Source organism: Otolemur garnettii, unplaced genomic scaffold, assembly GCF_000181295.1.
Source record: "Otolemur garnettii isolate 467f Iridium unplaced genomic scaffold, OtoGar3 scaffold00002, whole genome shotgun sequence".
In the NCBI taxonomy this organism is placed as follows: Eukaryota; Metazoa; Chordata; class Mammalia; order Primates; family Galagidae; genus Otolemur; species Otolemur garnettii.
Window position 1 is genome coordinate 32,277,813 of NW_003852397.1, and position 14,707 is coordinate 32,292,519.

Sequence of the window (14,707 nt, forward strand, 5' to 3'; positions counted from 1 at the left end):
GTGCCGTGGCATTACAGCTCACAGCAACCTCCAACTCCTGGGCTCAAGCAAGTCTCCTGCCTCTGCCTCCCAAGTAGCTGGGACCATAGGCGCCCGCCACTACACCTGGCTATTTTTTGGTTGCAGCCGTCGTTGTTTTGGCGGGTCCGGGCTGGGGATTCGAACCTGCCACCTTAGGTGTACGTGGCTGGTGCCTTAGCCAGTTGAGCCACAGGCGCCGAGCCGTCATAATGTATTCTTATCCAACTCTTTCTGGTTCAATGTTATCTTTGAGATTAATCTATCTTTATAAATGCAGCTCCAGTTTATCAACTTAACTGCTGTATCATATACCAGTGTGTGAATAGACCACATTAGGACATACAGGTTGGTTTCCACTCTTTGCTATGAACACACAGGGTTGCAGTCAATGTGTTTGTATTTGGTTCCTGGTGTATGTGTGTGTGACCTTCCTGCACACAGCTATATAGCTCTTCCAGTGGGATTGCTGGATTTCAAAATATGTGCATCTTAAATCTAACTAAATATTGCTAAAATGCTATTCAAACTTGTAACAATTCAGTCCTATCAGGCAGAGGGTGAATTTCTGAGGCTTCACATTCTTGAAAACCATGTCACTTTCAGATGCAAGGATCTGATGATGCACATGTATTCTTCAGACATACATTTACACACACACAGACATACATCTCTTCAGCACACATCAGAGTTCTTAGAGAAAAAGAAAACATTATTAGGCTCAGCACCTGTAGCTCAGCGGCTAGGGCACTGGCCATGTACACTAAGACAGGTTCGAACCTGGCCCAGGCCTGCCAAACAACAATGACAACTACAACAAAATAATAGCCAGGCATTGTGGCAGGTACTTGTAGCCCCAACAACTTGGGAGGCTGAGGCAAGAGAATCACTTGAGCCCAAGAATTTGAGGTTGCTGTGAGCTGTGATACCATAGCACTCTATTGAAGGTGACATAGTGAGACTGTCTCAAAAAAAGGAAAAGAAAACATTATTAAATGAGTAGCATTTACTTTAGAACTTCCCAAAGAGCAATAAGTGGCTACATTAAAAATTCTGACAACTTAGAATTAGTTGATTAGACTACTTTTAAATTGTACAAATAATAGTCATGTTAACAAAAATTATACAAAAAGTACAAAATTATCTATAGTATTACCATGTTAATGTATTCATTTTATTTTTTGTACAATTGATTCTAGTTAACTTGGTAATTACTTGTTGCCTTATCCAGTCGAATTGTTTTTTAAAGTTTTAATAGATTTAGAGGGTACATGTTTAATTCCATTACATGTAGAGGGGAATGATTTTTTTCTTTTTCATTTCAGACGGGTAATATGCCGATGTCGTAACAAGATTTGTGGGAGGCACATCTCACGCATGTGCATGAAAACCCAATCATCACGCTTATGAACTACAAAAGGATCCGAGGAAATGATTTTTAAAACAAATTCACTGGTGGCTCATTTTACATTTTATGTAAATTTTCCAAAAATGTTCCAAATAATTGTTCTAACTATGTCTGAGTTAGACTACAAAAATGAACAGAACAAATTTCCAGCTCAGATTTTATTTTATTTTAGAAATTGTCTCTTACTACATTGCAATTCCCAGGAATATCCCTGATCATACAGAGCATTTATGCTTTTCCATAATTTTTTATTGTAGCATCAATCTAATATACACAACAAAGCATGCTAAAACATAAAATAATCACAGCACAAAATAGTGGTTTACACAATTTACCAATTCCATTCTTTGATAAATGTCCTGGAAAAGGGAAAGAATTAATTTGGTGTGGTGGCAGCCTGATGTGAGGGTTTTACAGAGCAGGCAGTGCTAGATGCAATGTTAGGGTCATACCAGAACTGAATACATGGGCATCGTTTCTAGTTTTCAGAACAAATAGAAGACATTCCTCAGAAACTCTAATTCTAAAATAAATGTTTTACACTCAAGAGTCCAATATGAGATATAGATGTGATGAAAATCATGACAAAGATCTTCTTAAGCAGATATGTTATCAAATTGATGTCTGAACTATGTGGAGCTGTCAAAGACAATTCAGTTAACTTGTCCAGATCAGTTTACCCATTTCTCAGGAGAAATGAAACCATTCCTAATTTCTCAGGTCTCCTCATTGATGTCTTCACTTAGAAAAGTCTTCCCCTTAGATTCGAGGTGGAGAGCAAATTTAGCATGCTATTAGCCAGCTACTCTCACAAAAATATTCCTGCCACTTACCACTCCACCTCTAATAGGTGGTTTATAATTTCTGGTTTGAACCACATGGAATTGTCATGCCAATGGAACGATCCTCTTTTCTGCTGTGATCATCTTTTGTCTTTACCATCTGCAAGACATAAAAATATATATTGCTCTTAATGTCACTGTATTTGTTTCAAGTGTTTGCTCCAGACTGAGGCCTCTTTTTATTTGTCACAAATTAAACAAATACAAGTAGTTTTTGTCATTTTCAATAGTCCAAAATAAAAGTCCAATACAAGGTGGTATGATATTAAGATATAAATAAGCAACATTTAAGTAAAACTATAAATATATACAAGGTGGTATGATATTAAGATATAAATAAGCAACATTTAAGTAGAATTATAAATACACTCCTTCATGCAAAAACATTGGTAGATTCATGGTTTGAAATTCCATGCTTAGCAAATTTAGTGACTGGTATTATGACATTAAATAGGCACTTGAAGAAATACACAATAGACCATGTCAGGGCTCTGCCCAGAATCCCACCAATCTTCTCTTTCTTCTTTTAGCATTAACTTCCAGGCCAATGTGCCTTCCCCTTTTACTTCCCATTCCCTTTCTCCCTTGCTAACCACTGACATCGAGACTTTGCTTTCAGCACCAACATCTACTATTCTTCCAGGGTTGCCATTGGGCTATTGGAGCAACTTTAATCACGCTCATTGTGAGCTCCTGGGGTTTATATCCTCCACAGCACCTCTGACCAGTCAATGACCTAGGAGGAGGTAAGAAAGCGCTGGCTCCATATAGGGGAGGTGGTGGGTTCAAACCCAGCCCCAGCCAATAAAAAACTGAAGAAAAAAAAAAAAAAAAGAAAGCACAACTTCCTTGCCTCCAATGAGGACATCTGGGCAACCTAATTTAGCACCTGAGTCCACCTGAAGGATTAGGTCTAAGCTGCTCTCTTTGGGACTTTGTGTGAGAAACACCCTCATTTGGATTCTACTTCCTCCCTGTCTGGCTTCCTTTATTCCCTTGCTGGATCTCCTGTAAGCACCTCCTTAATGAATCACATGCACACAAATTCTCACTTCGGGGTCAGCTGAGACAGAATCTTAGAGGGGCTTTAGTCCAGTTGTCTTTAGATACCTTTGCTCTTACGCCTACCTTTTTCCAGCTCTGAACTACCCTAATTCATTCCTCAGCGCTGGCAAATACATTGTATCATAAGTTACTAAAACACAGTCAAGTCCCAGCAAGGCACTAAACTTCTCTGAGCCTCAGTTTCTCTGTCTGCATACTAGGGATATTAATCTTGTCTCCCACACAGGGTTTTGGAGGACATTCAATGAGATCATGTGTATGAAATTACCTTATAAATAGTATAGCTCTTTGAATGAGTGACTGTGTTTCAGCCAGCCTCCCTTTCAGTCGCCTACTTGATTTCTCATTTGTGTCCCTTTCTCAATTTCACCTGCCCATTATGTCTTCCAGCCATCCTGTCAGCACTCATTTGGCCTCGCTCCAATTCCCTGGTTGTCACATCACGTTTTTGCGAATAAGTCCTCTTTGTTTTCCTTCATCTGAGAATGTCTTTATTTTGCTTCTATTCCAAAAGGTTATTTTCCCTGAATATAAAGTTCTGTGTTTACAGTTCTCTTCTTTCAGCACTTAAAAAAAAAAAAAAAGTTCCACTGTCCTCTGGCTTCCATGGTTTCTGATGAGAAATCTACAGCCTTTTAAACAGTTGTTTCCTTATATTGTAACACACTTTTTCTTTAGCTGCTTCAACAGTTTTTTCATTTCTTTGTTTTCAGCAGGTGTATGTGTCTGAGTAGGGTTTTTTTGTTTGTTTGTTTGTTTGTTTTTGAGCTTTTAAAATATTTAAATTTAGGTCTTTTATCAATTCGGGGAAGTTTGTAGTCTTTATTTCCTCAATTCTTTTTTTCTGCATGAATCTTTCTCTACTTTCCTAATGGAATTCCAGTGAAACAAATGTTAGACCTTTTGATACTGTTCCAAAAGTCTCCAAGGTGCTATCCATTTTTTCTCAATCTCATTTTTCTCTTCACTTTGTATAATTAATCTTTCTTCAAATTTACTCTTTCCTCTGTCATTGTCACTGTTATTGAGACCGTTCAGTGAATTTTTTATTTCAGACATTGTACTTTTCACTCGTAAAATATCCTTTTCATTCTTTTTTATAGTCTTTTTCTTTTCTGGGAATGTCTATGTTTCCATTCATTCTGAGTTGTTTACCTTTACTTCAGGAAACAGTCTTTGTCTGAAAATTGCAACATTACAACATTAGAGGCAACAGGAGGTTGGCACCTGTTGACTGCCCTTTTCATTGAGAATTGTTTGCATTTCCTGGTTCTCTTTAAGTTGTATAATTTGGGATTATATCCTGAACATTTAAAATATTATATTGTATAGACTCTAATTCCTGTTATAATTCTCTGTAGAATTTTTTTTTTTTTTTTTTGAGACAGAGCCTCAAGCTGTCCCCCTGGGTAGAGTGCCGTGGCATTACAGCTCACAGCAACCTCCAACTCCTGGGCTCAAGCGAGTCTCCTGCCTCCGCCTCCCAAGTAGCTGGGACCACAGGCACCTGCCACAACACCTGGCTATTTTTTGGTTGCAGCCGTCATTGTTGTTTGGCAGGTCCGGGCTGGGGATTCGAACCCGCCACCTTAGGTGTACGTGGCTGGCGCCTTAGCCGGTTGAGCTATAGGCGCCGAGCCTAGAATTTTATTTTCAGTTGTTTGTTTTAGCAGGCAATTTTCCCATTCAGGTTCAGAATGTAAGTGCTGTCTGTCTGTGGGCAGTGGTCACAGTTTAGTTTCTGGAGCTTTTGCTATTCTGTTTGGGGTCCTTTCCATCCATGTATAGCTTAGGGGCGATACTAGGACATATGCAACTCATTGTTATAATTAGAGGGTCCCTTGTCCAGTTCTCTTCTTCCTGAGGTTATTCACACATGCTGGCGCAAAGGGTCTCTATTACCAGTTCCTCTGGCCTCGAAGACAGGGTTTCTCTTTAATTTTAACTATCTAGTCTTCTATTCAACAACCAGCTAATGCCTCACTTCAGAGCAAAACCACAAGGGAAATGAAGGGGAAAGGAAAGATTTCTTTGACACAGAGAAACTCTTCTTCCTAGTTTTCCTGGTGTTTGTATTGAGGATAGCCACCACCTTATCCATTAACACCACACAGTTTCAGTATTTGGGCCTTCCTTCAGCATAAAGATGTGAAAGAGAAAAGAACAGGAAATGGGAAACACATGCATATACATGTTTTTGCTTACTTCTTAGAGTCCTCAGATAGTTGCTTTCTGTATTTCATCCAGAGATTTCAGCTACAATCAGTGGCAGAAACAGGTATTCTGGGATTATTCCATCTTGAAGCTTAAATGGACTTACTCCATTTTGATCAGAACCAGATATTTTATCATATTTATAATTTTCTTACATCCTATCTTTTCCCTCATTTATATTTTTCATATTTTTCCTATTCTCATTCATTTTTTATAATTTTGTTAATTTTGTTTTCTGTATATTGAAGTCTACAATTATGCCCATATTTAAAATTATATATATGTATCTTTAAATTTATTTTTTTAACTGTATCTATATATAAACTTTTTGACATATATATATATGCCCCTATAGATTATCTTATTGTATGTGTATACACACACACCAAAATTTATTTCTCAATTCTTCTGTTGGATGTTTTTGTTCCCAGTTTGGGGCCATTATCAATAATACTGTTGTGAACATTCTAGTACATGACATTTGGTGAATGAGTATATATATATATTTTTTTAACTTGAGATTAATATAAGTGTACAAGCAAGTAGATTAAAATGTTTGTGCTTGTTAGGTAAAGTCCCAGTTGTAGTTGTGTTCTGCACCCAGAAGGTGTGCCATATACCCTTACATTGCACTCATTAGGTGATAGCACACTAATCCTCCTCCCTCATCCTGTCTCCCCACCCCCAAACTTGAATTAAATTGAGTTTTTCTCTTATGTGTGCATGTGTTAGTTCATCTACTGGCTTTGTATTAGTATTGAGTACATTGGATACTTGCTCTTCTGTTCTTGTGATACTTTATTAAAGAGAATGTTCTCCAATTCTATCCAGATTAATACAAAAGATGTAAAGTCTCCATCTTTTTTATGGCTGAAGAGTATTCTATGGTTTATGTATAACACGGTTTATTAATCCATTCATAGGTTGATGGGTACTTGGGTTGTTTCCACCTCTTGGAGATTGTAAGTTGAGCTGTGATAAACTTCCTAGTGCAAATGTCCTTATGATAAAATGATTTTTTTTCTTCTGAGTAGATGCCTAGTAATGGGATAGTGAGATCAAATGTAAGAAAGTGTGACAAAAACTTTTGATGATGTCGTCCTGGGGAAAGATTTTATGAAAAAGACTTCATTGGCACTCACAATAACAATAAAAACAAACAAATGGGACTTAAGCTGAACAGCTTCTGCATAGCTAAAGAACAGTGTAAAAGTGTTTCCTTCTCTTCATATCTGTGCCAGCATCTGCAGCTTTGGGACTTTGTGATGTGGGCCATTCTCACTGGGGTTAGGTATTATCTCAGGGTGGTTTTGATTTACATTTCTCTGTTGATTAAGAATGATAAGCATTTTTTCATGTTTGTTGGCTATTCATCTGTCTTCCTCAGAGAAGGTGCTGTTCATGTCTCTTGCCCAGTGAAGGAATTGTTTGCTCTTGTTTTGTTGATTAATTTGAGTTCTCTATAGATTCTTATTATTAAACCTTTGTCAGATTCGTAACATGCAAATACTTTTTTTAATTGTTGTGTCGTTAGCTGTGCAGAAGCTTTTCAGCTTAATTGCATTCCATTTATTTATTTTTATTATTGTTGTGATTGCCAATGAATTCTTCTTCATACAATCTTTCCCCTGGATGAAATCATCAAGAAGTTTGCCTACTATTTCTTCTAGTATTTTGTTGTTTCATGTCTTAGACTTTAATCTTCTATTCATCTTGAGTCAGTTTTTATAAGTGGCGAAATGTACAGGTCCTGTTTCAGTCTTTTACATGTGATTATTTAGTTCTCCTAGAACCATTTATTAAATAGGGAGAATATGTATATTTCTGTTGAATGTATACAATGGAGTAAAATTGCTGGACCACTGGACATGTGTACTTTCAGTTTTAGTATATAGCTGGGAATATATTTTAGCATAATTGTCCACATGATTCTAGTACACAGCAAGGATTATGAACTGTCACCCTAAGGCCTACAATAGCTTCCTATTCTGCATCTTCGATTTTATTTTTAGCTGCAAGTTCACAACCATTCCCCCACAAGCCTGTGAAACTGTCCTCAGCCTTCCCACAGATTGCACAACCACTGTAGCTTGCCATCTCCAGGACCCACTGGGGCCAGGGCTCAGCTATGGGCCTACATTTCACACCAAGAAAACTCTGATTGCTAAGGGAGAAAGCAGACCACAAGCATTCAAACCCAGGAGGCTCTGGGAGCAGTTCCACCTCATCCCCATTCTGCACAAGGGTTCAGGGATTCTCCTGCTTACTCAGGATCTGCTGTCTTATTCTTGATCTTCTCCCTTCTTAATTCCCTGAGTCCACACTAAGCATAGTTCTATTACTTGTAGTTTTTGCCTTTCTGGAGTTTTATCTCCCTTTCATTTTGTATACCCTCTTGTAGTCCTAGGCCCCTCTTTTATCTGTGTCTTTTCATATCTATCTGTCCCAGTGAATTCTAATTGTTACTCTTCCACAAAAGGAATATCCAAACAAACAAAGGTACTTTAGAGGATTCAACTCTATGGTACTCAAGGTTACCTTTTCTTTCTTGTTGTTTATCATTCAGTGGAACCATAATTTCTTCTGAATGTGCCTCTTCCTTGTCATTCATCATCAGTTCCTCAGTTGAAAAAAGCGTGTATAACTTCTGGATCAAATCAGTAACGGTCCCAGAACCATCACCATGATTGTTTCCTAATACTAATAAATATTGTTCCTGGGAATCAGTTTCATCAAATAGCTCACTGTTTTTTGTTTCTATTTTATACACCTCAGGAATAAGCCTATAGTAATGGAGAAGAGAGATGAAAAATTAGCCAATTCCTTTGCAAGTTTAAATGTAAATACAGACAGATAATATAAGAGCAATCCATTTTATGCATGTGACTAGAATAGTCCAAATGCAATTTGTGCATAAAATCGGACTCAAGGGCAATTTTCTGATTTCTCAAGGGAAATTAGACATTTATTTATCAGCAGTTTAGGATTCCAAAGCAATATTATTATCATCACCAAATTATTATTGAATACTTAGGATTGTACTTTGCAAACTCAAACTTGAAAGAATCCTTCCTGCTAGTGTTCATACATTTTCTAAGTGGCAAATGTTTTGTTTTGCTTATATTTTTCTTCTGCTCTAGAACTGCCACATGTAATCTTTGATATTGTTAAGTTTTCTATTTTGGCAGTGCCCAATAGTAGAGTCATGTTATGTAGCTACTAAGAATAGGCTTTTCTTTTATGGTAAAAGCAACAGACAAAGAAATATGACCTTTCCAACATAGGTCATCTGTAATTAACTCCATACCTATGCTGTCATCACAAAAAGCATTTAAAACACACACAAGTTTGTATTTTGAAAACTAAAATGTCATCAATTTCAAATTATTTATTAAGGACTATTCTAGTTGTAGTATATTGTCTAAATTTCTCAACTCACGATACAGTGTTTTCTGTGCCAGTGTTCCCTGGGCTGGGTGAGGTGATGTTAACACATGTAGCTCTCAGATCTTTGGTAGGATATTTGTTGATAGCACCTGGAGAAAAGCAGGCTGGTTAGTCTGAATTTTATCCTTCCACAATATGTCCATCATCCAAAGTCACTTTATTTTTTCCTGTGCTTGACACTGTTTTTAAGAACAAATTAATTTTCTAAGGGATTCAGCTAAGTAGGCACACTGTGGCATTGAAATTCTTTGTTATTAGTAAAGTCAATGAAATATAGCAGTAATTGAGTAAACAATTCCCTTGGGGCTCTGCATGCCCCAAGCTCATGATATAATTCAAGGATGTCTCTAAATTCTTCCTATCATTTGTTTCTCTCCCGGTGATCTTTCTATAAGACTCTATAAGCTATCAAAATTGTCTGCCTTATTTATCCTTAGGGTATGGAGAAAGGCAAATTTTTTGCTTGCTAGTAAATGTAACTCCTAAATTCTAAGATTCCTGAGGAGTATATAAGCCCTGGGGCTTTTTGCATGCTGGAAAACCTGCACCCCTATGATTCTCTAGTAAACTTGCAGGACCTACAGAGAACCATCCAGGGTGGCCTTTGCTATATTCCTACTTTCCAGCACAGGCCAGGACTTGTTTTGTGCTACCAGGTCTCGGTGCCATTATACCCATGTTTAAAAGTACAGCACATGAGCAAAGGCTAGGGCAGCCACTTCCAAAGCCCCTGTGTGTAAAGACACCCTTAAAAGTTCCTATGTGGCTGTTCTAGGGCCAGTTGTCTGGAATAGACATTGTAGAAGAGATTTGTGCCTTTTGCTTATAAGAATTCAAGTCAGAACCGAGGTTAATTTATAATGACAAGGCAAAATAGAAGTCCTTGGAGCAGGGAGAGGGTTGTGTCAGGGGATATTATTTATTACAGCAGTGCATCTTGTTAAGAGTTCAGTAATTGAAGTATGATTTAATGGACAAACGCACACCTCTGGGGTCAGAATATGGTTGAGTCTAGAATTTACCAATTATGACTTGTGAGCTTTTGAACAATTTATTTAACATTTCTGAACCTTGAGACTTTTCATTTGTAAAATGGTAATATAAATATTTTCCTGTGAGGGCTACATTGACTATTAAATAAAGCCACCTATTTAAAGAACATGGCACATTGTAAACACTCAGAGATTAGTGTTTCTATCTTTTCCCGTATTTAAAGATTTCCTGACAAATACTTTGGCAGTGTAGCAGCAAGAGTCAAGAACAAAAAGATCTAGGATTTTTCTGAGATTTTTCACTGTCTCGTACTTGCACTCCCTCACTTCTAACTAAAGTGAGGATCATTTTTACTATGTCTGCTGTTGGATTGTACAAAGAGACATCAAATCTATTACAAAAGCAATAGAAAGGTTTTGATGACTTACGTCTGATTAAGTGAACAAATGGCTTGACAAACTTGATGATATAATCCCAATCTGGTTTGTGGATGCGGCCAAGCTGGACTAAATGATGATCCAGGGGGTGGCTAGCTAATGCTTCTAATTCCTTGTCATTTTGTGTAGGACCAAAGGAAAACACAAATATGGAGTAGCCTTGACATTTAGCTCTCAGAGATACATTTCTTAAGACTTCCTTGTCTAAAGGGCTTGTTTCACCAGCAGTTATTACAAAGATAACTTTGTTTTTTCTCAGATTGGGGGTTCCTACAAAGACATTGTCAATTGTCCACTGCAAGGCATGGCCAATAAAAACATCTCCATTGAGTTGTTGAAAAGAGTCTTGGAGATGATGTTTCATTTGGTATACACTGTTGTAGGTAACCAAATCAAATTCCAGGTAGACAGGGCATTTTTCAGTGTTGGGCATATAGCCTGGGGGAGAGTAGCTCAGGACAGCAACTCTGTCTCCCAAGGTGGAGGTCAGTGGATCTGGAGCTATATGAAAGTAATCAAGCACTGAGGTTACAAAAGCTTTTACTTCCTTAAACTCATCACTTCCTACTCTTTGGGAAGCATCTATGAGGAAAGCCACATCTATGTAATATTCTTGAAGAGAGGCATTTCTAGGTTCATCAGTAAGCCCTGGTTCTTCTTTTCTGCCATGATTTTCATGTCCTGCAACAGAATAAGTCAAGTCACTCCTTTCAATAGAAGATTAACTTAGAACTCTTAATATACCATGTATAGTATTCGTTTGTATACCCATAACATACATCATTAATCTGTCACAGTGCTTGTTCCCAAATTCATTCTCCAAATATGTCTCCACAAAATGCATGGAGAGGCATTACCTTCTGATATGTGTTGCTACATGAGAAGAAATCTATTTGCTACCCTATCTCAGATCTTTGTGAAAGGATTTATTTATACTCAAGATATTTTAACATGCAAGATGAGGAATAAACAGCTATTCTTAGCACATACATAGTTACAAAATTTGGAGTACACATTCACATGATATTTAATGATATGTAATGATCCCAAGAGAAAGTATTAATGTTGAAGTTACATTTATTGGTGGCAAAACAAATATACCTTTATACACATGTCTAAAATATGCACCATAGAATGATGTCATGAGAGTAAGTATAAGCAAGGGAGGTCTTTAGAATACAAATGCTGTGAAAGGACATACTCTAACTTGGTACTCAGAGTACCAGTCTACAAACACTTCATCAGTCCATGACAAGATAAGAATAGTGTCCAGTGATATAAGCCTACTGAATAGTCCAGCTGATTTTTTTTTTTTTTTTGCAATTTTTGGCTGGGGCTGGGTTTGACCCCGCCACCTCTGGCATATGGGGCCAGAGCCTTACTCCTTTGAGCCACAGGCACCGCCCTGATGTTTTTCTTTTTATAGCAAGACTTTCTTAACGAAGGAAACAGTGCCTTGATTCACATTCCAAAGTAAGTTTCTTCTCTTCTTGCAGACCAGTACTTTAAGTAGCACTGCCCTAACCCTAAGAGATCATGAAACCCATCCACAATCATGAGGGTGACTGATGAGGCCACAACAGTCATTGCCAGCTTAGAGAGACAGGAAGTAAATGTTCTGTTCTTTGTGAAAGAAGTTTGTTTGTGAAACTAATCAAGCAAAAAAGTAGATTTATAACTGGAACAAATTTATTGAACAAGCCCTTCTGCTCAACCTCTTCTGCTCAACCCTTTATTAAATACTTTAAATTTATTTATTTATCATAACAAATAAATTGATTAAACGGTCTTAATGCTATAAAAGCTTAAAATACAATGCAAAAAACTCCAAGTTCCAACACCATAGGCGATGTTTTACTTGGGGCATCTCTCTATTAGAGTATTGGGGCAAACTCTCTATTAGAGTATTTCTTAGGAATGAAATCTGCAATGCTGTGTAAACCTCATATTATGTTTTTAATCTATTATTGACTTGATTTACTAAAATTTGCTTAAAAATTTTGCTTCTATGTTCCCTAGGAGTGTTGGTCTCTAGTTTCTCTTTTATACACAAAGGACATTACAATATCTTTGTCTGGTTTGGGAATCAGAGTAATCAAGTCTCAAAAAAATGAGTTGGAATTTTCTCTTTCTGCTCTTTAATCTTATTATTCTGGTCCTGTACCGAAAGGACTCATCACAACCCTAGTCCAGAGGCACAGGAACTTAAAGAGCAAGAGGAAGTGAAAGGAAAATTGGGCAAGGAAGCAGATAAATCACTCATGAAGAATAACCAGCAGAAAAATCCTGGCAACATAAAAAACCAGTCCAGAGCAACCCCCTCAAAGGACCATGAGGTAGCTACTGCAGAGGATTCCACCTATAAAGAAATGTTAGAAATGACAGAAGGAATTTAGAATATAGATGATGAAAACAATGAAGGAAATAATGGAAACAATTAAGGAAACTGCTGATAACGTGGAAAATAACCAAAAGGAAATACAAAAACAGAACCAAATAAGAGATGAACGATACGAAGAATATAGAAAGAATATAACAGAGCTGAAGGAACTGAAGCAGTCAATTAAAGAACTTAAAGATGCAATAGAAAGTATCAACAACAGATTAGACTATGCAAAAGAAAGAATCTCAGAGGGAGAGGACAAAGATATTGAGATAGTTCATATAGTTAAAGAGGCAGAAAAGAAGAGAGAGAAAGCAGAATGTTCACTGACAGAATTATGGGACTTAATGAAGTATTCAAACATACGAGTTATAGGTATCATAGAAGGGGAAGAAGAATGCCCCAGGGGATAGAAACCATACTTGAGAATATTATAAATGAAAATTTCCCAAATACCACCAAAGATTCTGACACACTCCTTTCAGAGAGATATTGGACCCCAGGTCGCCTGAACTCTAACTGAGTTTCTCCAAGACACATTGTAATGAATCTGTCCAAAGTCAAGACAAAAGAAAAGATTCTTCAAGCTGCCAGGAGTAAGCACCAGTTGACCTACTGGGGCAAATCCATCAGGGTGACTGCAGACTTCTCTAATGAAACTTTCCAAGCCAGAAGAAAATGGTCATCTGTCTTTAGTCTACTTAAACAGAACAATTTCCAGGCCAGAATTCTATATGCTGCTAAGCTAAGCTTTAAAATTGAAAGAGAAATCAAATCATTTACTGATATACAAACACTGAGGAAATTCGCCACAGCAAGACCAGCTATACAGGTAATACTTCAGCACGTTCTACACACTGACCATCACAATGGATCAACAGCAAAGGAAGAACTCAGAAATTAAAGGATAGAACCTAACTTCCACAATGATGCAAAAGATAAAACTAAGCAATGGACTCTCACAAAATAAGATGAATAGAACATTATCACACTTATCAACTATCTCAATAAATGTCAATGGCTTGAATTCCCCACTGAAGAGGCATAGATTGGTTGACTAAATTAAAAAACACAAGCCATCCATTTGCTGTCTGCAGGAAACACACCTAGCTTCAAAAGACAAATTAAAACTCCAAGTTAAGGGTTCAAAGACAATTTTTCAGGCAAACGGAATTCAGAAGAAAAGAGGGGTTGCAATCTTATTTTCAGATACATGTGGATTTAAAGCAACTAAAGTCAAAACAGACAAAGATGGTCACTTAATATTGGTCAAGGGAAAAATAACAACAAGAAGACATTTCAATTCTAAATATTTATGCACCCAATTTAAATGCTCCCAGATTCTTGAAACAGACATTAATCAGTCTGAGCAATATGATATCCTATAATACCATAATAACAGGGGACGTTAATATTTCTCTTACAGAGCTGGACAGATCCTCTAAACAGAGATTAAACAAAGATATCAGGGACTTAAATGAGACCCTAGAGCAACTGTGCTTGATAGACACATATAGAGCACTCTATCCCAAAGAGAAAGAATATATACATTCTTCTCGTCACCCCATGGAACATTCTCCAAAATTGATCATATCCTAGGACACAAAACAAACCTCAACAGAATCAAAAGAATTGAAATTTTACCTTTTATCTTCTCAGATCAAAAGGCAGTAAAGGTGGAACTCAACTCCAACAAAAATGTTCAACCCTACACAAAGGCATGGAATTAAACAACGTTCTGTTGAGTGACAGTTGGGTGAAGGAAGAAATAAAAAGAGGAATTCATTAACTTCCTTGAGCATATACCAACAGCAGCCAAGCTGAAAAAGCAGTCAAGGACTCTATCCCATTCACAGTAGTGCCAAAGAAGATGAAATATTTAGGAGTCTACCTAACAAAG

General features: G+C 37.2%; 1 protein-coding gene and 1 non-coding gene across 2 annotated transcripts in view; both read right to left on the minus strand.

Annotated features, from left to right (window-relative positions):
- Nucleotides 1-1,337: 1,337 nt before the first annotated feature.
- Nucleotides 1,338-1,441, minus strand: LOC111725827. The gene has a single exon (XR_002773797.1). It is a non-coding gene; the product is annotated as a small nucleolar RNA U13 (small nucleolar RNA).
- Nucleotides 1,442-2,315: 874 nt separating this feature from the next.
- The window catches only part of COL6A5 (collagen type VI alpha 5 chain), a 112,090-nt gene continuing 99,698 nt past the window's right edge, over nucleotides 2,316-14,707 (minus strand). The window contains exons 37-40 of the mRNA XM_023512866.1: nucleotides 10,416-11,105; nucleotides 8,987-9,083; nucleotides 8,086-8,330; nucleotides 2,316-2,368 (exon numbers count right to left, since the gene is read on the minus strand). Coding sequence (XP_023368634.1) covers nucleotides 2,349-2,368; nucleotides 8,086-8,330; nucleotides 8,987-9,083; nucleotides 10,416-11,105 — 1,052 coding nt within the window. The 3' untranslated portion in view covers nucleotides 2,316-2,348. The remainder of the gene's footprint in view (nucleotides 2,369-8,085; nucleotides 8,331-8,986; nucleotides 9,084-10,415; nucleotides 11,106-14,707) is intronic.